Source organism: Myxocyprinus asiaticus, chromosome 45 (assembly GCF_019703515.2).
Source record: "Myxocyprinus asiaticus isolate MX2 ecotype Aquarium Trade chromosome 45, UBuf_Myxa_2, whole genome shotgun sequence".
In the NCBI taxonomy this organism is placed as follows: Eukaryota; Metazoa; Chordata; class Actinopteri; order Cypriniformes; family Catostomidae; genus Myxocyprinus; species Myxocyprinus asiaticus.
Genome location: NC_059388.1, coordinates 377832 through 402935, shown reverse-complemented (window position 1 = coordinate 402935; position 25104 = coordinate 377832). Strand labels below are relative to the sequence as shown.

Here is a 25104-nt window from a genome sequence, read left to right as displayed (position 1 = left end):
AGAATTTCAAAAGTAAACTGAAGCTTTGGCTTTGACAGTGTACTGCCCAGTAATGGCTTTTCAGCCGGGCACCTTCTAGTGGCCCAAACAGGGAATTAAGTATTTGGGCATTTTATTCCCTGCAAATTTGTCTGATTCAGTTAGAGTTAATTTTGACCCCTTAATAAAAAGGTTTGAATGATGTGGGCAGGTGGGCTTCATTACATTTATCTATGATTGGGAAGGTTAATGTTATTAAAATGAATTGTATTCCAAAATTCATCTACCTGCTACAATCTCTCCCTGTAGATGTCCCCCTCTCTTATTTCAAGCAATTTGATAGCATATCAAAGTCCTTCATTTGGAATGGTAAACGTCCCAGATTGCATTTCAATAAGTTACATAGGCCGATTGACAAAGGTGGGCTAGGCCTACCCAAGATTTTGTTTTATTATTATGCATTTGGTCTCAGACATTTGGCTCATTGGTCGTTTCCACCTGAGAGAGCCCCTCCCTGGTTTTGTATTGAACAGGAAGTTCTTGCCCCTATTTTGCCATTGCAAAGCCTGTCTATCAAACTAGTCGGAAAAGTTAAATTACACACTCAGTATGGACAAAAGTGTCCAGAGTATTTAATTGGGACATTTATTTCAATGTTGCCTCAAAGCATATGGTTGAACCCCAAATTATGTATTAATAAATCCCCTTTCTGCTGGTCAGAGTGGATTGTGAGGGAGGTTAATACACTCGGTGATCTATATGAGAGTGGAGTGTTGAGATCCTTTGAAAATTTGGTTCAACATTTTGGGATTCCCAGATCTCAGTTTTATAGATATTTACAGCTGCACCACCTGCTTTGTATTGTTTTTGGGAGTAGCATACCCTCCCCCAAAGCGGTAGATACTCTGGGAGAGGTGATTTTGGCTTTCGTAAAAGGTCATGAGGCATCAGTGTATTACTCCCTGCTAATTCAGAGTCTGGGGGACGGAGCTTCAAATTCTCTCAAGAGATTATGGGAGAAAGATTTAAACTTGGTATTGGAGGAGGGAATGTGGTCTAGGATTAAAAAAACATCAAGTCTGCATCTAGTGATGCAAGGGTGCACCTTATGCAATTTAAGATTTTACATAGATTTTATTGGACCCCTTCTAGATTGTATAGGCTTGGTCTTAAAGACACACCCACCTGCTGGCGATGCCAGTCAGAAGACGGAGACACGACCCATGCTTTTTTGGGGGTGTGTTAAGATTCAGGAATTTTGTTTGAAGAGTTTTTTTGTGTGACATTTTAGGCACTCAAATTTCACTCTGCCCCAGACTTTGTATTTTGGGTGATGGGGCGGTTGTTGGGCCTCATGTATTCAGATAGAAGACAAAGGCAGGCCTAACAGTCGTAAAACCTAACTCAGCCCCCACACATTCCATGTCGTAAATTTTACTGATAAAAAATCACGCCAAAATCAAACAAAGGGAGTCCAAAACAGACTACAAATCCAGGAAGCCTTGCTCACTAAAGGATCGAACTCTCGACACCTATTGGATGAGGCACACAACATAACGTCCCTTAAACATGACATCATCAGAACTTCAAATAATTCTGAAATGCTTAAAGATTTTGCTTCCAGCGACTTAGTTCACCGAATACGGACGTAGCTTTTTGCTGCTCTCAGGTGCAACCTCGTGGCACAAGGAAGTAATGTCCGACTTGAAACTGTAGCCATACAATCTCCATCTCGCTGGACGAGTTGAGATTACTCTGTGTTCAACCGAACACTCTAACGGATCCGAAGGAGACCGCCGAGCAATTCGCATCTTCATCCGTTGGCCTACAGAAGTGAAGAGATTAAAGATTTCTCTTCCATCTTCAATCAAGTTGACATTTCTGAGTTCTCCGCCAGCCCGCCGAGAATCAACAGCCTTACCGCCCTCTGAGAATCAACAGCCGTACCGCCCGCTGACAATCAACAGCCGTACCGCCCGCCGACAAAACGAGGAAACGGCCTCCCGTTATCACACGAGCCTCAAGGAACCGGGTCAAAGTTAAAGGACGGAGGAAAACACATTCTACCTGTGTCCTCATGCGATACAAGTAAGAAGTTACATCTGGGCAGAGATAGAATATTATAGCGTGTTATTCTTGTGTTTCAAGGTTTTTGCTTGTACAGTTTACGGACCGCCATGTCCGCTCATTATTAATACTCAGGGTATTAATTATCACGTTTTGCTGTATTGTGGTCCAACCAAATTGGATTGTTGTGCAATTTCGCCATCGCGGGTGAAACAGAAACTGAGTTCATCCATTAGAGTCAAATAACGCAGGACTTTTACGAGCCCCGCTCGTAAAACCACATCTCTGAGTGATGAGCACAGCTGCTTTCTCTCCCACTATTGCGAAATCAGCTTTCGGGCTGTCACTGAATAATCTCTCTCTCTCTCTCTCTCTCTCTCTCTCTCACTAACCACACTGACACACACACACACACACACACACACACACACACATGTCACACACACACCTTATGTGTTATAGGATTATTTTATTTCCATATCTAATCATATCACTGTTTAGTTTGTAGTTGTAAGTCGGAAGTTTATTGACTGCATTGTATTAATTATTAATTGATATTACTGCATAAATAAACTTTTGTTTATATTACAAAGATGTGTTTTGGTTTGTTTTGCATACGCCTGTGTCATGCTGACGGGATGTCAGTGCTCGGATTCAAACCTTCATTCATTGTTTTTTCCGGAAAATCGATATTCTTCGGATGTCGATTTTCCTAAGAAAACAATCTAATATTGAGACTGTTTTAATATTCGGTTATTAGTCCCTGATTTCAGGGTGGTGCCCCGTCAATGTTAATCCTTATTAATATTCTATTGATTTTTGATAATTGATAATTATCTTTGATTGAATTTGAATGATCAATAAGCTAGTGTTAATTTTAATTAATGTTTCATCGACGTTAACAATTAACGATTATCTTTGATAACTGTTGATTTAAAGGATTAAAAAAAAGTTAACATTGATTCTCATCAATGTTCTATTGATTTTAATAATTAATAATTACCTTTGATAATTATTAATTATTGCTAATAACCAAACTTGCTCCTAAACGTAGTACACTACATTTACTGGAGTCCCATATGAGGTTTTAATGAGTTAGATTCAATTAATTAATTTAAATATGAATTAATAACTACAGAAATAATTATTAATTATTTCTGATTGTAACACTGATCTAAACAACCAGTAAAGCCCTACACGGTCATACATTTTGGGGATAAACACGTAAATAACTGGGTCCTGACCAGCATTATGGTGGGCAGGAAAATTATTTTAAGGGGATGGAAGTCAGATAAGGCACCCTCATTTCCAGAGTGGTGTGCGGAGATGGGTAGGGTGGCTGCTTTTGAAGAGATTCAGAATTTGTCTGACAGGAAGTGGGGCAATTACTTGGTGTTTTTGGGTGACTCTCGGGGAGGGGCTGGGGAGAGAGATGTTTTATTATTACGTTTTTTTTTTTTTTTTTTTTGTATGTATCTATTTGAGATGACAGGGGTGTTCGTTGGGGGTTAGGGTGGGTTCGGTGATTGGCGATTGGGGAGGGGTATTGGGGAGGTTAAATGTTAAATGTTGATTCAGTGTATATATGTTGTGCTTTTTTATTTTGTTATATATTTATTAATCAATAAAAATGTTAATTGAAAAAATATATTGTGTATATCTGTTAAAAGCTAATTTTGTCAACATTTAGGTGTACACTAGCATATAGATGGCTGAACAGTGTTCATGATTTACTGACTCATGACAAATCAAATCAAATCAAATCAAATCACTTTATTGTCACACAGCCATATACACAAGTGCAATGGTGTGTGAAATTCTTGGGTGCAGTTCCGATCAGCATAGCAGTCGTGACAGTGATGAGACATATACCAATTTACAATAACATCAAATTAACACAACACAATTTAAACATCTGTTATACATAATTACACTCAACTTAAAACATCAAATTAACACAACACAATTTAAGCATCTGTTATACACATAATTACACTCAACTTAAAACATCAAATTAACACAACACAATTTAAACATCTGTTATACACATAATTACACTCAACAATATACAATAATAACATACACTGTACAGTATACAATACGCTGTTTTTGTTTTTGGTTTTTGTTTTTTTTTGTTTATATAGATACTATATAGATACACATTATTCAATAAAAATTAAAATATATATAAAAAGTATATATATATATATATATATATATATATATATATATATATATAGAATGTACAGTATTGTACTGTATTGACATTCAGGCTGTCGGTTGATAGTCAGTTGTTAAGAGAGACATAATATAATAATAATAATAGAATTTATGACAGTCCGGTGTGAGATATAAGAGTAAGAGTAATAAAGTGCAGGGCTGATGTATTTTGATCGTGGGAGATCAAAAGTTCAAAAGTCTGATTGCTTGGGGGAAGAAGCTATCATGGAGTCGGCTGGTGCGGGTCCTGATGCTGTGATACCGCCTGCCTGATGGTAGCAGTGAGAACAGCCCGTGGCTCGGGTGGCTGGAGTCTCTGATGATCCTCCGAGCTTTTTTCACACACCGCCTTGTATATATTTCCTGGAGGGAGGGAAGCTCACCTCCGATGATGTGTTTGGCAGTTCGCACCACCCTTTGCAGTGCTTTGCGGTTGTGGGCGGTGCTATTGCCGTACCAGGCGGAGATACAGCCAGTCAGGATGCTCTCCACAGTGCAGGTGTAGAACCGTGTGAGGATGTGGCGGATCATTCCAAACTTCCTCAGCCGTCTCAGGAAGAAGAGGAGCTGATGAGCCTTCTTCACAACGACTTCAGTGTGGACGGACCATGTGAGTTCCTCAGTGATGTGGACACCCAGGAACTTGAAGCTGCTGACTCTCTCCACTGGTGCTCCATTGATGGTGATGGGACTGTGTTCTCTGTCTTTTCTTCTGAAGTCCACCACAAGCTCCTTTGTCTTACTGACATTGAGGGAGAGGTTGTGCTCCTGACACCAGTGTGTCAGAGTGTGCTCCTCCTCTCTGTAGGCTGTTTCATCATTGTCAGGGATCAGACCTACCACCGTCGTGTCATCAGCAAACTTAATGATGGCATTGGAGATATGTGTTGCCACACAGTCATGTGTGTACAGGGAATACAGGAGTGGGCTGAGAACACAGCCCTGTGGGGCTCCAGTGTTGAGGGTCAGTGAGGAGGAGATGTTGCTGCCTATTCTAACCACCTGGCATCTGCTTGACAGGAAGTCCAGGATCCAGCTGCACAGCGAGCTGTTTAAGCCCAGAGCCCAGAGTTTCTCATCTAGCTTGGAGGGCACTATGGTGTTGAATGCTGAGCTGTAGTCTACAAACAGCATTCTCACATAAGTGTTCCTTTTTTTCAGGTGGGTGAGAGCAGTGTGTATTGTAGATGCAATGGCATCATCAGTGGAGCGGTTGTTGCGGTAAGCAAACTGCAATGGGTCTAGTGATGGAGGCAGCACAGAGCAGATGTAATCTCTGATTAGTCTCTCAAAGCATTTGCTGATGATGGGGGTCAGAGCAACAGGACGCCAGTCATTTAAACAAGTTATTTTTGATTGTTTTGGAACAGGCACAATGGTGGATGTTTTAAAGCATGTGGGGACTACAGACAAAGAGAGGGAAAGGTTGAAAATGTCCATAAAAACACCAGCCAGCTGGTTCGCGCACGCTCTGATGACGCGGCCCGGAATGCCGTCTGGACCCGCGGCTTTGCGGATATTCACCCGTCGGAAGGATCAGGTTACATCCGCTACAGAGACGGAGAGTGAACTAACCTCTGTAGCTTCGGCCGTGAGAGCTCTCTCCGCGAGGGCGGTGTTATTTCCCTCGAAACGAGCATAAAAAGTATTTAGCTCATCCGGTAGAGAGGCAGCGGTGTTCATGGCGGAGTTTTTATTCCCTTTAAAGTCCGAGATGATGTTAATTCCCTGCCACATGCTTCTAGAGTTGGTGGTGTTAAACTGTCCTCCAATCTTGCTCCTGTACTGGCGTTTTGCTGTTTTGATAGTTTTTCGGAGGGCATAACTGGCTTGTTTATGCTCCTCCGTGTTCCCGGAATTAAAAGCGGAGGTCCGCACATTAAGTGCCGCGCGAACATCGCTATTGATCCACGGCTTCTGATTCGGATAGATTCGTACAGTTCTGGTTGGAATCACTTCCTCTACGCACGTTCTGATGAAACACATTACGCTATCAGCGTAAAGCTCGATGTCGTCATCAGAGGCGGACCGGAACATCTCCCAGTCGGTGTGATCAAAACAGTCCTGTAGCGTAAAGTTTGATTGGTCCGACCAGCACTGGATCGTTCTGAGGGTGGGTGCTTCCTGTTTCAATTTCTGCCTGTAAGCGGGCAGAAACAGAATGGAAGAGTGGTCCGATTTGCCAAATGGTGGGCGGGGGAGGGATTTGTAGCCATCCCGGAACGGAGAGTAGCAATGGTCCAAAACCCGGTCCCCTCGTGTGTTGAAACTAATGTGCTGGTGATATTTTGGTGCAACTGATTTTAAACTGGCTTTATTAAAGTCCCCGGTCACAATGAACGCGGCCTCAGGGTGTGCGGTTTCTTGCTCACTTATACTCCCATACAGTTCCTTGAGTGCCCGGTCTGTGTCGGCTTGTGGCGGGATGTACACAGCAGTGATAATGACCGCTGTGAATTCCCTCGGTAGCCAGAATGGTCGACACAGAAGCATAAGAAATTCCAGATCAGGAGAACAGAAAGACTTGATGGAATGTACGTTCCTCTGATCACACCAGGATTTGTTGATCATAAAACACACACCACCTCCTCTAGTTTTACCTGAGAGGTCTTTCGCTCTGTCCGCTCGGTGCACGGGGAACCCCGTGGGTTCAATGGCTGAGTCTGGAATCTCCGCAGACATCCAAGTTTCTGTTAGGCAGATAATGCAGCAGTCCCTCGTCTCTCGTTGGAAAGAGATCCGCGCTTTCAGCTCTCAGAGCTTGTTATCCAGAGACTGAACATTTGCCAGTAGAATAGTGGGTAGCGGGGGTCGATTTGCGCGGCGTCTTACTCTGATGAGAACGCCGGCTCTGTTTCCCCTTTTCCTCCTGCGTTTCCGCGGCCGTGCTGCCCAGACAAAGGGCTCCGCTTGCGTGTTTGTAAACAGCGGGTCGGCATTGAGGAATGTGAAGTCCGGTTTTCGGTGCGAGATCGCTGAACCAATGTCCAAAAGTGTTTGTCTGTCGTAGACAATAAGGCAGACAACATCCAAGACAAAAAACACAAGAATTGTAAACAAAACAAACAAAACATTACTACGTTGATTCGGAGCTCGCAACGCAGCAGCCATACTCGGCGCCATCTTGAGTCCATTGGGGAGGGGTATTGGGGAGGTTAAATGTTAAATGTTGATTCAGTGTATATATGTTGTGCTTTTTTATTTTGTTAAATATTTATGAATCAATAAAAATGTTAATTGAAAAAATATATTGTGTATATCTGTTAAAAGCTAATTTTGTCAACATTTAGGTGTACACTAGCATATAGATGGCTGAACAGTGTTCATGATTTACTGACTCATGACATAGGGAACTAGGAAGAAATAATAATCAGTATACGGATGTAGCTAGGGCTCAGAGAAGCTACTCAAAGTTCCTTATGACACATGAAGTGTTAATGGACGCCACCATATTTGACACTAAAGCAATGAAGTCTTTCAGGGCTGTGGCTGCCCTTACAAAAAAATCGAAACTAGTCGCAAACTTGCCGCTCGTTATTTTCACATGTAAATGAGCTTTTGATTCATAGCAAATGTTTGCAGCTCTTCGGCAGTAGTGGTGAACCTCTGGCAACCTTTAGCAACAATGGACAATTTGCTGCAAGTTTGAAAATTATCAGTGGCTAATATGCGGCAAGCAAATGAACATAGTAAAAATGTCTATAGTAGAAAGCCCATTCTTGAAAACACACTTTGTCAAACCAACATAATAATGCAAAAAAAAAAAAAAAAAAAAAAATGTTTTCACAAATGAAAAAAACTTTCACAAGACATTTGAACCCCACTGTATATCTTTTATTTGTTCTTAAAGGCCATGTTTATTTCCATCAGTACACTCTCATATAATTCAGAAAATAGAAGATCCTGCCACACCTGCACTAAATGAGCACCAAAGAAAATGACAAGACCAAATATGTTTACTGGAAGAGGTAATTTTAAAACAACATCATATAGTGTAAAAAATATATATTTTAACAGCAAGTCAGATGACAGATGGACACTTGCACTAAACAAAGTTGGACATTTCTTCATTATATTTGTAATATACTGTAGTATAATTTACATAAATAGTTTTACTGTACTCTTTGATATGAACAGACATGGTTAATGAGTGTGTATTGTGTAGCTGGCCCATATAGAACAGGACTTGAAGGACAACATACAAAGAGAGAAGAAGAGACAGCAAGAGCTCGAGCAGGTCAGATGTGAAGAGAATCGCATTCACTGGAGAAGTCTGTCCTTCCTCTGTCTCAACCAGTGGACAACCAATTATGACCTTGTACCAGATCTCATTATATATCACACAACAAAATTATAAAGCTTTATAATACTCCAGTTCTACCTCAATATACTCTAAGTCAAATACTAATTTGAAAGTAGACACTAGCAACTACGTAACATTACTAATATTCTGGTAATGACCTACAGTATATGATCACAAGTCATCACTATTGTTCTCCTGAGGAAAAACACTTAGCATTTCATTTCCACATGTGCCTACTGATCTATACGTGATGCACTCACCTGTGATTCCTGCAAACAAACATGTTCAATGATTAAATGTGTTTGTGTGTCTTGCTAGGCCCTGGGTGACAAGCTACTATTAGAACATACCCATGCACATCTACTGCCTGCCAATTGAGACAGTTGGACTAAGACAGAACAAAAAATGGACGAAAAGATGAGGAAATTAGGTGTACAGGCAACTGTTAAAACAAAAATTGGAGTGGAGCAGAGCAGAAAATACTGATTTCAAAGGAAGTCTTTTCCACAAAGGTGTCTCCTCAGCAATGCGGCCTGATGGATCTCATTTGTCAACTGCTGATTAAATCTGTCAACAATGGCATCATCAATTAGATCTCTAAATACATACGAGTAGTGTGTTCTCAAATTTAATTTAGCAAAAACATAATAAATATACCATGTCATTTGGTAAATACATGCTACTTTATTATTTTATCTTGTATTGGACTGTGCCAAGAATTTTGTTTTTATGAACTCAAATCCACTGATGTATTGTTAGCTGTCTACACCTTCTCTGTAGCTTTTTGTTCCACAAATCCCATAAAGTTATGGGATTTGATCTACAGTAATTCATGACCACAAAACAGGACAGTTACAGGAACCACTCACCAGTGTTTATTCATGATGAACCCATCACACAGGTGTGTTCCTGTAACTATCTTGGTGTTCACATGGATAATACACTTAGCTGGGCGGCTCACAGGGTTGGATTGGTCATCGTGAAAATTGGGACATTTCCCGCTGAGCCGTTGCGCCTGTGGGCTGCTAGGAGGGTGATGCACATTTTGATATAATAAATAAATAAATAAATAAAATGCATTTATTAATTAATAACAAATGGCAAATAAGCGAATAAATCTTAATATGATATTTTATTGTACAATATATTTAATTAAAAAAAGTCCCCCATAGTGCTTAATTCACAGCGTGCACTGCAGCTCCGTTATCACTTAAATATGATGGATTGTAAAAATAGAAAGGGTGGTGTGGAAAAACTGTGCATAAAAACAAATTAAAGTTTGCGGCAAGATGCATCGAAATGTTAAAAAATCACTGACCTTTTCATACCAACACCTTCATCTGCTTCAATGTCATCAAGTGCACTTCAGGAGATGGAGGCAGGTCAACAGTCAGAAGACGAGATACTGCTGGTGTTCTGACAATCTGTCCTATCCGCTCAGGATGTGCTACCAGTAGTTCAAGCTGTCATATTGTCTAACAAAATGTGCTTCTTTCTCAGAATGAGCTACTATTTATCTTAAAACCGCCTTAATAAATGATGTAATGACAGGGGTAGCACGTCCTGTCAGCTTGAGATACCCATCATAATGAACTACTGCCTTAATAAATTATGTTAAAACAGTGGTAGCATGTCTTGTCAGCTTGAGATGCATATCCAATTAATATATTTATACATTTTGAGCAATTTAGTCCACTTGATGAGCCAAAACATTATGAGCACTATGGTCATAATATTATGATCCTCCAACAGCAGCCACATTAACAGCAGGGTGCGATGCGCTGTGTGTTGTGACACATTCCTCCGGTAACCATCAATAACATTTTCTGTGCCACTGTAGACCTACATTTACATTTACATTTATTCATTTGGCAGACGCTTTTATCCAAAGCTACTTACAAGAGAGGAAAACATAAGCGAATCATCTTAAGGAGACAGTGGTATGAAAAGTGCTGCATTACAAAGTATCACTAGCATCAGAATAGTATTCAAAACAGATTAAAGTGCAACAGAATTTTTTTTTAAATTTTTTTAATGACTGGTTAAGTGCTCATGGAAAAGATGTGTTTTTAGTCATTTTTTGAAGACAGAAAGTGAGTCAGCTTCACGGATGGAGTTGGGAAGGTCGTTCCACCAACTTGGTATGATGAAGCTGAAAGTCCGGGAAAGTGTTTTGGTGCCTCTTTGTGTTGGTACAACAAGGCGACGTTCCTTAGCTGACCGCAGACTTCTAGTGGGTGCGTAGCTCTGCAGAAATGATTTTAGGTATGCTGGAGCAGACCTAGTGACTGTTCTGTATGCCAGCATCAGAGCCTTGAATTTGATACGCGCATCAACCGGCAGCCAGTGGAGAGAGACAAGGAGTGGTGTAACATGTACTCTCTTTGGTTCATTAAAGACCAGACGTGCTGCTGCATTCTGGATCATTTGGAGGGGTCTAGTTGCACATGCAGGGAGGCCTGCAATGAGAGCATTACAGTAGTCCAGTCTAGTTATGACAAGTGACTGGACAAGCAGTTGTGTGGCATGTTCAGAGAGGAAGGGTCTTATCTTCCTGATATTGTAGAGTGTAAATCTACATGATCTTGCGGTCTTTGAGATGTGGTCTGTGAAATTTAGTCTGTAATTTAGACCTTATGTCAGTTGGGATCAGATGGGATAGCCTTTGTTGCCCTTGCGCATCGATGAGCCTTAGGCACCCAACACCCTTTCACCGGTTTGTGGTTTGTCCCTCTTCGGACCACTGTCGGTAGGTACACAACACTGACCAGGGTAGGGTTGCACCAGCTGTGCGTAAGTTCTCACTGTAAGTTAGAACGTAAAGTTCACACTAAGGGCTTAGTAACTACTAGTTATTTTGTAACTAAGTCAGTGCTTAATTTGGTTGCACCACCTGTTCTTAAGGCAAGACTTAACTAGTAGGTCGTAAGCTCTCCGTAAAGTAATGCGTAATCGCATAATATGGCGTTTACCTGAATTGATCCAATAAGCAGCCTTCAAATTTGTACACAGAAGTATTAAAAAGCTGTGCATTTCAGTTTTACCTCGTAATGGTTGATGTTCAAACCTTGTAACCCGTAACTGTCAGCTGTAATAAATTAAATCACCATTAAAATATTGGATTAAGATAGACAAGCAAGTGTTAGTACGCTGTGCGTATCTGGCTGCCGCTTCACGCTGTGAACGCTGTTAGTATTTTTGTTGTTGTCCTCGTCTCTAGTTTGTTTTCAGTGGATTTTTATTTGGACTTTACATCGTTCTTCCTCTACATATCTAAACCATCAATGGTTTTTGGATTATCATGGCTCACCTGTGTTGCCCCGACTGCCTATACTGCCCTCCGAGTGCTGCTGTTTCCTTTACTATTGCTACTTAGTGAACTTGTACTCTCCCCGCCTGACGCCGCTTTTACATCTTCCTGCTGTTCATCCTGAATTGTGGGTGGTGAGTTTCTGCAACTGCCGGACTTTACACTTTCCCTGCTGCCGCTATCGCTACTCCACCTTGCTGATCATCCTGAACTGTTGGGAGGAGAGATTCTCTCTTAATGTCTCTATCCCTGCCTCTCCCTGTTATTTTATCCTGCAACTGTTGATGGTTGTGATGAGGAGGGAGTACATTATGCTAATTGAACTTTTGATTTTAATTGTCTGCCTTCCCTGGTGGAGTTTTATTGTACTGTCAGGACCTGTGGATTTACGTCTCATTGGTATTACAGTGGAGGCGATTTTACCGACCATGGCTTTAAGGTATACTTCACAACAACTGTTGAACTTAAAGCGAAACTATCATCTTGCATATGACACTTATGATCTTTGCCGAAACATTGGCCTGTTGCGTCTGGTGTGGTATATTCACCGAAGCTCACAACGGGGTTATGTTCCCTCATCTTTGACCTCTGTCACTGTTCCAACGTTCCGGCGAAAGACTAAAAAACAGTATTCTGCTGGTGTTACCCTTAATTACTTGTCATCGCTTGTCAGTGTGGAGCTCAAATCCCTATCATTGGTGACATCGACCTCGATTAATGCCACATTGTTTAATGTACGTTCTGTAAACAATAAGGCTCTCATTGTACCTGATATTATTATAGACAACAACCTGGACATATTGTTTTTAACTGAAACTTGGCACAGACAAAATGATGGTCTTTGTTTTGCTCAGATTACACCTCCAGGTTTTGGGCTGTTTGAATTTCCTTGACTCTCTGGCAGAAGTGGGGGTATCATTGTACTATACAGTGCATCCGGAAAGTATTCACAGCGCTTCACTTTTTCCACATTTTGTTGTAACAGCCTTATTCCAAAATGGATTAAATTCATTATTTTCCTCAAAATTCAACAAACAATACCCCATAATGACAACGTGAAAGAAGTTTGTTTGAAATCTTTGCAAATTTATTAAAAAAAAAAAACGAAAAAAAAAAAAAACAACGGAAAAAACAAAAACAAATCACATGTACATAAATATTCACAGCCTTTGCTCAGTACTTTGTTGAAGCACCTTTGGCACCAATTACAGCCTCAAGTCTTTTTGAGTATGATGCTACAAGCTTGGCACACCTATTTTCGGGCAGTTTCTCCCATTCTTCTTTGCAGGACCTCTCAAGCTCCATCAGGTTGGATGGGGAGCGTCGGTGCACAGCCATTTTCAGATCTCTCCAGAGATGTTCAATCGGGTTCAAGTCTGGGCCACTCAAGGACATTCACAGAGTTGTCCCTGAGCCACTCCTTTGTTATCTTGGCTGTGTGCTTAGGGTCGTTGTCCTGTTGGAAGATGAACTCTCGCCCCAGTCTGAGGTCCAGAGCGCTCTGGAGCAGGTTTTCATCAAGGATGTCTCTGTACATTGCTGCATTCATCTTTCCCTCGATCCTGACTAGTCTCCCAGTTCCTGCCACTGAAAAATATCCCCACAGCATGATGCTGCCACCACCATGCTTCACTGTAGGGATGGTATTGGCCAGGTGATGAGCGGTGCCTGGTTTCCTCCAGACATGACGCTTGCCATTCAGGCCAAAGAGTTCAATCTTTGTTTCTCATGGTCTGAGAGTCCTTCAGGTGCCTTTTAGCAAACTCCAGGCGGGCTGTCATGTGCCTTTTACTGAAGAGTGGCTTCCGTCTGGTCACTCTACCATACAGGCCTGATTGGTGGAGTGCTGACGAGATGACTGTTCTTCTGGAAGGTTCTCCTCTCTCCACAGAGAAATGCTGGAGCTCTGTCAGAGTGACCATCGGGTTCTTGGTCACCTCCCTGACTAAGGCCCTTCTCCCCCCGATCGCTCAGTTTGGCCAGGCGGCCAGCTCTAGGAAGAGTCCTGGTGGTTCCAATCTTCTTCCATTTATGGATGATGGAGGCCACTGTGCTCATTGGGACCTTCAATGCTGCAGAAATTTTTCTGTACCCTTCCCCAGATCTGTGCCACAATACAATCCTGTCTCGGAGGTCTACAGACAATTCCTTGGACTTCATGGCTTGGTTTGTGCTCTGACATGCACTGTTAACTGTGGGACCTTATATAGACAGGTGTGTGGCTTTCCAAATCATGTCCAATCAACTGAATTTACCATAGGTGGACTCCAATCAAGTTGTAGAAACATCTCAAGGATGATCAGTGGAAACAGGATGCACCTGAGCTGAATTTTGAGTGTCATGGCAAAGGCTGTGAATACTTATGTACATGTGATTTTTTTTCGTTTTTTATTTTTAATACATTTGCAAAGATTTCATTATGTTATGAGAGCCATGGCAGGTGGAGTGAGAGCCGTGGCAGGTGGAGTGCAGAGCCGTGGCAGGCGGAGTGAGAGCTCTTCCTGCCATGGAAAGATTTTCCCCTACTGGAGGAGTTTTTCAACTCTTAAAAAACAGACTGAGGAGTACATTGTCACAGGATAATCTGGAGGCATTTATGGAGGCAAAAAGGACATTCTCTCCAGACTCAACACAGACATTGTGATCAACGGCTTGTAGAGAAAAGCGATTTCTTAAAACGACAATTACTTAAAGGTAAGACACTTTTTTTTTTTTAAATGCCCGCTGTGGCATTAATTGTGTGTGGTCTTGTGTATTATTATAATTGCACTATGCCATCATGGTCTCGATGGCAGCAGTTGTGTGTCATATAGTTGCTTAAAAACATGCAATGCAGATTTTTTCTTGTTTATTGAAATAAATGAGGTTGATCTTCTCCATAAAAATGTTGTAAAAAATAAATAAATATTGCAAATGTTGCCAGTCACAAAATATACACAAATTTTTAACAATGTAACAATTACAAATAACAATTTAAATGGATTTTCAGTTACATAAGTGTAAGGGGGAAGTCACCCACTGGTCCAAGGACGGTATCCAGTGGCGTGGCTGAAGGTCTCCTGCGTGTTCTGTCTTACCGTGCATGACATTAAATAATACTTTGATTATTTGATTTGAGTTCCATGTTTTATTAATCTTATCATTAATTATTTTCATTATTTCATCTGACTCCAATTATGAAAAACCTCATTGATGTATCTATGCTCTGAATTTTAGTAATTCTCTCTTCTAGACTTCATTTGTTATTTCAATGTTATTTGGGTCCTGTGCCGGCCGGACACAGGTCCTTTAACTACAAATTCATCAGTTTCAGATATTAGTAAGTCCTTATAGATTCTTGGCTTTATCCGTTTAGTCTTATTTAGCCAAGTTCATATAGATTCTCGGTTTTCCGTTTAGCCCCAGTCAATTAAGTTCTGTTTTACAGATTCTCGGTCCTACCCTTAGTATCCCTGTTTAATTCTACTTGGCTAAGTTCTATTATTGATTCTCGGTTTACCGTTTAGCCCCAGTCAATTAAGTTCTGTTTTACAGACTCTCGGTCCTACCCTTAGTATTCCCGTTTAATTCTACTTGGCTAAGTTCTATTATTGATTCTCGGTTTTCCGTTTAGCCCCAGTCAATTAAGTTCTGTTTTACAGACTCTCGGTCCTACCCTTAGTATTCCCGTTTAATTCTACTTGGCTAAATTCATATAGATTCTCGGTTTACCGTTTAGCCCCAGTCAATTAAGTTCTGTTTTACAGATTCTCGGTCCTACCCTTAGTATTCACGTTTAATTCTACTTGGCTAAGTTCTATTATAGATTCTCGGTTTGCCGTTTAGCCTTTTACATACTTAACTAATGGGTTACTTCTGAAGTAGCTTAATTAAGCCAACTCTGACCATAGATTTGTAGTTAATAAGAAATATACTAGAAAACAGTCCTTCAGAATGAATCATAATAACAATTTATTTACCAGGTAATAGTAATACATTCAAACAATCCAATTAATATAATAAATCAAACTCAAAGCTATCAGTGAACCTAGGATAATAATATAATTAAATTGCATTCCATTCAATAATTAATCAATAATAAGAAATACAAATTGCAATTACCTGGTAGAGAAAAAAACTACATGCAAACAACGAAGCATGGGAGATCTGATTTGCAGATTCCACGAGCTTCTCTGCCATCCTTCCTTAAGTACCAAACGATTCCACTGTTATTTCAGATGTGTGTGTTTGATGTTATTTAGGATTTGGTTTACAATTTAGGGAGTTGTAAGTCGACCTTTGATTGAGTAGGTTGTTTGATGTTAACAAAGAATGCACCTAATCTGCATACAGCATCTGGTCTCTGTGTGAGACTTGGGAGGGGCATGCCCCGGATAGAATACTGTATTTTACTAAGTTCTTAAATCTTACTTGCGATTTGACTTTGCTGAAAGGGAATGAGACCGTTTTACCAGTTGCACTGAGACCTCTTGAATGATATCAAACATGTATGATCAAAGAAAACCTTTTACATTACAGAACAGGATAAGTCATAACTTAGTTTTTAATGTCCTTAAAGTGACCTGAGGTGAGAGAGAGAGAGCAGATGTGAGTGTGATTTGCGTTTTATGGTCCCCAATCAGTGGGGTGTGTTTTCTCAGGTGGAGATTGGTTCTCGCAGAGTTCTTTGACTTTCCCGGAAGTGATGCAGACAGTTTTTGTGACAGTCTTACATAAGTCAATGTGTCAGTTTTATTTATGTGCAACCTAGCCCAAACCTACGTCTAGTGGGCCGCATGAATCCTGAAAATCACACTAAATTTTGTCTCCCAATCCGACCCTGGCGACCCATGTAGATGTTCTTTGCTCTCGTCTGCAGCAGAGGTTGTATTTTCTCAGTGAAGGAGAAAGTGCTGTTTTTATTTTACCTGGCTGTAGTACAAAACATAATATGATATGGACTCATTGTATGATTTGGTCACCTTACAATCAATGCAAGTATAAGCAAAGCTTGCTTGTCTGGAACAAATTGCTATGAAGATTATGAGGAATAGAGAATATCAGTGCCTTGAATTATTATATGAGCTGTCTGTTCTTAGGGAAGCATGAACTACATTATCGGATCCATCACATACACATTATACCTAGAGTAGGAGTTGTTGCTCTTTGGTAAATGGCACAAGTTACCATTATATAGGCATAATCATTTTAAGAAATCTTTTATACCTACCTCATATAAAAGTTAGCTGATTGGTAAAGGCCAAAGTACACTTCGGTTGTATGCGTTGCTGATCGCACCCTGCACAGTATGCATGATGCAAATTTCGTCATCAGCATAGTCTTCGTGCGGCCCAGATTTTCTCAAAACATGAACAGTCCTTGTCTGTACGCATCGTTGGCGCATGAGCCTGCTGTCGACTGTACTAAAGAAAAATCACAAAGCAAACATGTTTGTATTCACTCACGATCAAATGAGTATACTCTGAAAGGCAACACTGTTGACTGGGTGCGATATACATTATATTCATTTCATAAACCCAGCAGTATCGTCCATTCCGAGCCCAAAACATATTGCGTTGTTCGCACTGTGTCAAGAGATTATGTGCTTCAATTTGCTCGAAGTCCACCTCGCTGCAAAAACCTCATCACCTCCACCTGCCAATTTTAGTGAAGGAAGTTCAGAGTATCCTCTGCAAGGGTGCAATAAAAGTAGTTCCTCCTGAGCATTGATAGCTGTAACTTTCACGTAGGAAACAAGGAAGGTGGTGGGTGTTTTATTCTATACCTGCAGAGGCTGAGTCGGACTTTGAGAAAGTTTCCTTGCAAAAACTTATTTTTGTCACACGTCCATCCCTGGGACTGATTTGTAACAATGGACTTGAAGGATGCCAAATTGCTTCAGAGAGTCTTAGTGACCGTATTGAAAAGGAATGTCTGGGTTATTTACATAACCTCATTTCCATGAATAAGGGAATGAGATGCTGTGTAATGTAGCTTTGCCACACTGCTTTTCTTGCTGGCTTCTTTCTCCCTTCAGCAGAAAATCTGAGATGGTGCTGAGCTGCGGATATATACACATCTAGATGTGAACACAGGGGGTGGAGCTTAACATTTGCCAATAAAAAGGCATGATTCTATATGGGCTTCAGTAATCATCACTCCTGATGGAGCTCCCATTGTGTCATGCAGAGTCTTGTTACCTTATCCAGGGAACCGTGGTTATATACATAATTCAGACATTTTCATTTCTTTGGTCACTTTATCATAATTCCAAAACATCCATTTGTGTCATTTTATAGTTCTGAAGACTTCTTTTGTATTATTCAAAGATGTGGAAAATATTAACAATAAATAATGAGTAGCTGTGAAATTAGTTAACTTTTCACTGGTGGACAGTGTACATAACAAAAATCTAATTAAGCACAAAGAAAGACATCACCACTGCACAAGGCTTTAACCAGCTTTATTGAAGTCTGTATATACATACACATGCACATTTCAAATGTAAACCAAAGTGAACTGAAAGTGCAGTGAAAATCCATCATGCAAGAATATCAGTTCCTTTACAAAAACCCATCTATGATTCAGCGTCCTTCCAATGGGTTCAAGTCTGGACGAGAACTCAACCAAAGCCACATTCAATACATATTCTGTCTTCTAAGGTTTGTTTGAAATGTTTCCATATAAATAAATAAATGTATCAAATGTGCACTCACAGAGTGAACTCTTTTGTACAGTACTTAAAAAGCGTGAGCAGTCAGTAAAAGCTGAACGCAATGACTGTATACAGATCCGCAGTGCAGTCTTTCTGTGGTAATTTGAAGTATTTGCCATCCTTTGCATTTTTTATATCAAAGGCAAGAAAACCACCCAGTTCACTCCAAGAACATTCACCTAAACCAAAGGCAAGAGGATGGGAACCTCAATTAAAACTATCCTCTGTCAGGATATATTGTCTCCGATTTCAGAGCGAAGCAATGGTATATTTTGGGTATGGAGATTTAAGCATTGTGATTGTGTACATTGTGTACACTCATCGCTCAAATGAGTGACTGAAAGTGAGAATTGTGCAAAGAAAAGGCAACAGTCTGAGAATACAGTTAAGGCCTAGGTGAAAGAAAGAAAACAGCACCAAATGTATTAGCAAAATCTCAAAAAATGCCTTTATGAAAAACCCACAAACCACTGTAAAACGATGGGCTCTGACTTGATTCCCTAGATTTTGTCCCCTAAAACCAGCACAAGGCATCAGCAACACAAATGGCTTTTCCATTACATGACAGGCCATTTAGCACAAACTGTCAGCGATGCATCACAGGTACATAAACAGCTTGATGCATTTGAAGAGCAGGGCATTGGTAGTGTATACACATGGCACGGACACACTGACAACTCCAAAACTAATGTGATTGATTGTGCAACAAACAGTCAGTAGTCTTTGACATTTCAAAGTCCTCCAAACCCTTTAGTTCAGTATTCCTCCAAAGTATATCCAAAATAAAACAAGCTTACACGTAAAACTCTTCTAATCACTCATATATGCACCGCTCACTCTTCACTCATGCGAAAACTATAGAACCTGCACAAAAATGCTGCTTACATTCATACGGGGTGGTTTTATTAAAGTACTTCCCAAATCGGCGCTATTTTTGGAAAATGGTGAAGATATTGGTGCCCCAAGTGGGATCTGAGTGATTCGCCATCTTTACATTCTCACCCCATCTATGCAGGTGCGGTCGTTCAGTATAGATATGGCTTTGGATATACGCTTGACCTTCCACCTCAATTGGAGTTCATGGTGACATCTCGATTGGGTTCAAGATCTTCCTCGTTGTCATTGTCATTTAGATCCTCCTCTTCTTCACTTTGGGTTGCGTTCTCCTGAGGTGTCAAGTTATCCTGCTCATCAGTGACCTCACGGTCCAGAGTGAAGTAGCCTGTCCCTTTAACGGTGTCCTGACGCTGGTAAAAGAGGACGTATGCTGCTTTGGACTACACACAAAGGGAAAACAGTCATTCATCCTATAGCATGAATAAGGAATTGTGCCAGACAAATATTTGAAACCTAACCCTAAAATCCACATTTTAAAAGCCTAGAACTGTAACCCTAAAATCCGAAGTTTAAATCTCAGAACACTAACCAGAAAATCTATATGCGATACCCTAAACCTAATGAAATTTAAAGGGGTCATGTCATGAGAAATAAAATTGTCCTTGATATTTTGACATATAAGAGGTCCTTCTACTATTAAAACATACCGTAAATTTCAGAACTTGCAATAAACTGGCAATTTATCCCCAATGCATTCAAGGTATTTATTGAAACCAAGCTGCAAAAACTCCTCATTCTCTACTTCCACGACTTCACTAAATACCCTGGATGGACGTCTTTGACCATTTAGATGCGTTTCCGGCAATGTGCATTTCAGTGCAGGATGATACTGGAAACCGGATGTGTTTGTGTCTAGTTAACACTGTGCTTTGGACTATGCATGTGTGTCATGTGGATGTGTCTTCAGCGTATTACAGCGTGGATTGCATGTTTTTTTTTTGGCTGTCAGAGTGGATTGTTTGTGAATCAGTCATAAAATGATTCAAGCTTTGCAAAGGAACACATGGACCCGATCAAAACAGTAAGTAAACAGTTTCATTCATGAATATTTCAAATGTCATGACTGTTTGGGATTACGGTGCTGACACCCTGTTTACACTGGACGCGTCTGTTGACGCGACACAACTGCTTGAGGCTGTCTACACCGGGCGCGTTGACACAAACTTTCTAAACTGTTTATTTGTGTTGTTGGCAGTAGTAGCGCCAGCGCGAGCAGTGCAAAATGGAACAGGATGTCTGTTTACTGTTGGTGCAACACGATGCACCGCAACGGAAACCTCCATGGTAGACAGCATCATTGATTATAATGGGTTCTTCTATTGCTTTTGGCTGTTGGATACTATTGGATGTGCATTATGTGTAACCTCTGAAATGTAGTTTTATAATACTGTGAGGTTGTTCATTCTCTTCAGATTGAGATTCAAATATGGCTGATTTTGAGGGGCTGCACCATATTTGCCAATCATAACAGTGGGCATTTACATTTAAGTTTTAGGAGGCGCTTTCAGACAGAGGGCCAGAGACAGGGTGGAAAATGATCATATATAACTAAATTATGACTGTTTTAATGAAGAAAAAAAAAAACCCCCATAACTAACAATAACAGTGGGCCTCAGGAAAGATAATAAAACTTATATATATATAAAAAAAAGTATTTCATGACCCCTTTAAATATCGGAATCCAATCAGATTTAATGCAATACACATGCAAATGTTAATATCTGGCCAACACATTACAAGAGCGCAGACTACCTGCACATACTTGATGGGTGTTCTTGCATTACAGTGGCAGTAACAACCCCCAGTAAAGGGGGTGATAGAGTTTCCTTAAAATTTCTGTGCCATTAAACCAGATGTGTTATTATTCAGCTAGCTAGACAGACATGTCATCAGTTTAACCAACTTTAACTAACTTGCTCAGTGAGATTCTCTTTAAACTGACCGTACAAGAAGATAGTTTTACGCTAATGCCCGTTCTATGGCCATTTGTGGCAATGCTGAGAATGCAACATATGTATACTCACAATAATAAATGATTTCATTAAATCTAGCTTGCCCAGCTTGCAGCACTTGCGTAGAGTATGATTCAGGCCTGAGAGTGAAGCATCAGTATATGAGAATATTTCAGGTTGAGTATCTCACCACTATCTGGTCCTCATTGACTGCCGAAACGCTGCTGTCATCAAAGTTGTACCACTTGTTATCCTCCTTGTTCTTCGCAAACGCAGTATCTGATGATGAAAACGTATTTAGCAATATAACAAATCAATGTGTCACTCTGCTTTGAATAATATCTTTATATTTTAATGTTCAGATTAGTAATGCTGGTGTTTGCACTGTTAATGTGTTGTGTGCACTTTTAGAAAGCAAAATGCTTATTTGTAAAGTTAGTGAAACTTAATCAGTCCAATTACTGAAAGATTATTCATATGAAAATGGGATTTTGAAGTTCTACATTCTCCGAATTTCTGCTGAAATTCAGCTTAGTTTTGCTGTAATAAATGGTATTTTAATGAAAAAACAAACAAATAAATAAATAAATCCAAATTTCTGGGACATTCTCCCAAATCTTTCCTACTGTGTTTAATAACTTCTACTGGAACTGCTGTGTATGTTTCATGTTCATTGCTTCCTACTCCTATAAATATTTTGACTTCCATATCTGTTCTTCTGATTATTTAGATTTTTTGTTTTTGTAAAAATATCATGTCAATGACATGTAGTGTCATCTCTGAAAGACTGATAATACAAGTGGGTGTTTCTTTATGTCCATTTTATGTACCAGGGCTTAATTTGTTTTTATTAAAATGAACAGATTTCAGCTTTTTTCTGTCTGTTATATGGTCACATTAAAACGGACTTTTATTTATCATTTATTTTTGGTACTTTTCAAATGTATTTTATGTATAGATTTGACTATTTCATCTTGTTCCAGAGCCAGATTAAAAAAAAAAAAAAACTATGATCATTTAAACAAAGAGTGAAATAAACATAGAAATCATTTTCATACAATAAATATTGAAATAGTTTACAGTTTTTCCAAAAATTATGACTGTCCCACAGTTGTGCCATCATTTCCACCACCCCAAACAATTTTGTCCTTAATAAAGTTTTCAAAAGTTAGTGTACTTGTTAACCAAGTGGACAAAAATGTCAGTTAAGAGCATGCTTGAGATGAAATATGAAGAGAAATATCACTTTTTATTGTGAATCATTTCCAATCAAGCTGTAATTTTGCCAAATGATGACAGAAAATATAAAAATATTAATTGTGTTTATTTAGGATACATAAAATGTTAGCTATGAAATTAGTCTTAGCAAGACAAAGGAGTCTGTCATTTTATTTGAAAAAGGTTAAAAATGTCATTTCCATCAGCGTCATTTCCAGCACAGAATTCTATTAAACACAATACAGAATATAAGATGTGCTGAAAATGACACTGTGCTGGGAATTTTCATGAGAAAAATTACATAAATCTCCTATGATGCATGTACATAAACTGTTGTTAGTAGACTAATTAAATAAACTAATGAGAGTGTGAATCGAAACTTTACTTTATAAAATTCACTGTACTAAAAGTGCCCGAAGTAAAAAAAAAGAAAAAAGAAAAAAAGTACATAATAACTTTCCAAGTGCTGATTCTACCCAACTCATATTTCTTCAGATAAATTATAAACTACCATTATTTAGGGCCCAAGCACTGAAAGTGCAGAGGCTCTTTTGTTCTTCTAAGGATTATTATTACTATTTTCAATTTTTCTGTACTTTTGGGGTACTTAACGTGTGAAAACTCTTGAAATTTTGCACACACATAGACGTTGGCCATTAGGGCTGGGCAAAGTTGTGGGGGGCTCTGTAATGCCCCCTTAAAAATGGGCATGTAAGAGGGGCTCTGTAGCACACCCATTTTCACCTACAGTCACCAAAATAGGTACATATATAGTTCTCATTAAGCAGAACAACTTTCATACTTACAGTCATTAGCTCCACCCAATGGGGAAGTCAGCCATTTTGGATTTTCTCTCTGAACTTTTAAATACTCCTCCGTGGGGATTCATGTGACTGCCACCAAATTTGTGCAACATCATGCCAAGACATTGTGCTTGGGCTTTTCATCGCTGCTTACAGCTATATTTTAATTTTATTATTAATTTGGTCATATCCCTGATATAAAAAATGAAAAGACGAAGTTAGTAGTTATGACGTTTATACAGTAACAACACCAAAAACAAAACCAGGCTATATGAGCCGTGAAACTCGCAATTAGAACAGACTTATTTTACAGTGGACATTCTAACTTGGTACATTTTGAATTATTAAGTTTACAAACAAATTTTTTTTTTCATTAGTGCATTACAATTTGTACTATTCACAAGTATTTCCATTGATATATGGAACAAGTGCTAAAAACGGTACGGTCTCTTTATTAGCGACAGCTCAGTGTATTTGGTTGATCAGTGATATTAACAAGAGTGGAGTCGCTCATGCTATTCTTGTTGTTTTTAATTAACAACAGCCTAGCCAAGAACAGAAACGATATTAAAAGAGACATTATTCAATGACAAATGGACTGGGTGCATCTCGTCTGTGGACAAACATTACACGGAAAGAGTCAAACCAAACTTTTACTCTCACCACGCAATGAAAAGATCTTGCTGCAGAACTTCATATATTAAAAAATTGATATTGGGATTTCAAAAATCTGTATCCTTCAAATTAGTTTTAATACTTTTTGTCATAAACTGGTGAGATTCGATACACTCTGTTCCATAACTGTTCTATGAAGACAATATGTCAAGACATTAAAAGACATTTACGTGCTCAAGAGATTCAGCGTCAACTGTCGAACATGTCGGTAATGCTGACGAAGGTCGTTGCTGACTTGGAGGATTTTGCTGTAATATGTCGATCGATCACTGCCATGAACACAAAATTCACTGAGATGGTTACAAGAGTGGCGGATGTTGAGAAACGGATCGATTATCTGGAATCATCGGAGAGGGAATTATCTGCTAATCTGTTAGTGACCAAGGCGGACTTGAACGCGTTTGGGAAAAGCTGGAAGACCTTGAGAATCGCAACCGGCGAAACAACGTCCGAATTGTTGAAATTCCTGAGCGAGCAGAGGGTCAGAATATGGTGGAATATTCTGGACGGGCTCTTTTCCAGTCTGCTCGACATAACAAGCTATAAGCTGGAAATCGAGCGAGCTCACAGGGTTCCGGCTCGGCGATCAGCTGAGGAAGACAGGCCCTGATCAATTCTGGCCAAATTTCTGAGATCATTGGATAAAGATCATGTGATGTGCATGGCGAAGAATAAAGGAAGGCTTTTTTGGAAGAACCACAGCATTTTGTTGTTCCCAGACTTTGTGAATTCGACAAGAGAGAAACATGATCGATTCAAGGAATGCAAGAAACTCTTACATCAATGGAAGGTCGCATTTGCACTGATGTTCCCGGCCAAATTGAGAATAGATGCTAAGGATGGCCGCAAAGTATTTACTTGTCCCCAACAAGCATTACCCTTCATAAAGTCAATGGAATGAGTAAGTCATTGTGTGATTCTCACGTTGCAGCCGAGTGGGCCTGATTCACTGTACATTCACTTGACCGTCCGAGGAAACTGGGCGC

At 39.8% G+C, this 25104-nt stretch overlaps 1 protein-coding gene across 6 annotated transcripts in view; it reads right to left on the bottom strand.

Moving 5' to 3' along the window:
- LOC127435309 (ubiquitin carboxyl-terminal hydrolase 15-like) overlaps positions 1-25104 on the bottom strand; it is a 277517-nt gene that overhangs the window by 147696 nt on the left and 104717 nt on the right. For 4 of the 6 annotated variants that reach the window (XM_051688682.1, XM_051688683.1, XM_051688684.1 and 1 more), the window contains 2 exons: positions 21613-21701; positions 18305-19850 (listed from right to left, as the gene is read on the bottom strand). The exons of 1 other annotated variant lie outside the window; for it this stretch is intronic. In XM_051688682.1, the coding sequence (XP_051544642.1) occupies positions 19641-19850; positions 21613-21701 (299 nt within the window). In that variant the 3' untranslated portion in view covers positions 18305-19640. Of the gene's footprint in view, positions 1-18304; positions 19851-21494; positions 21702-25104 lie in introns of those variants that run through there. One more of the 6 variants, XR_007896179.1, reaches the window with a different exon arrangement.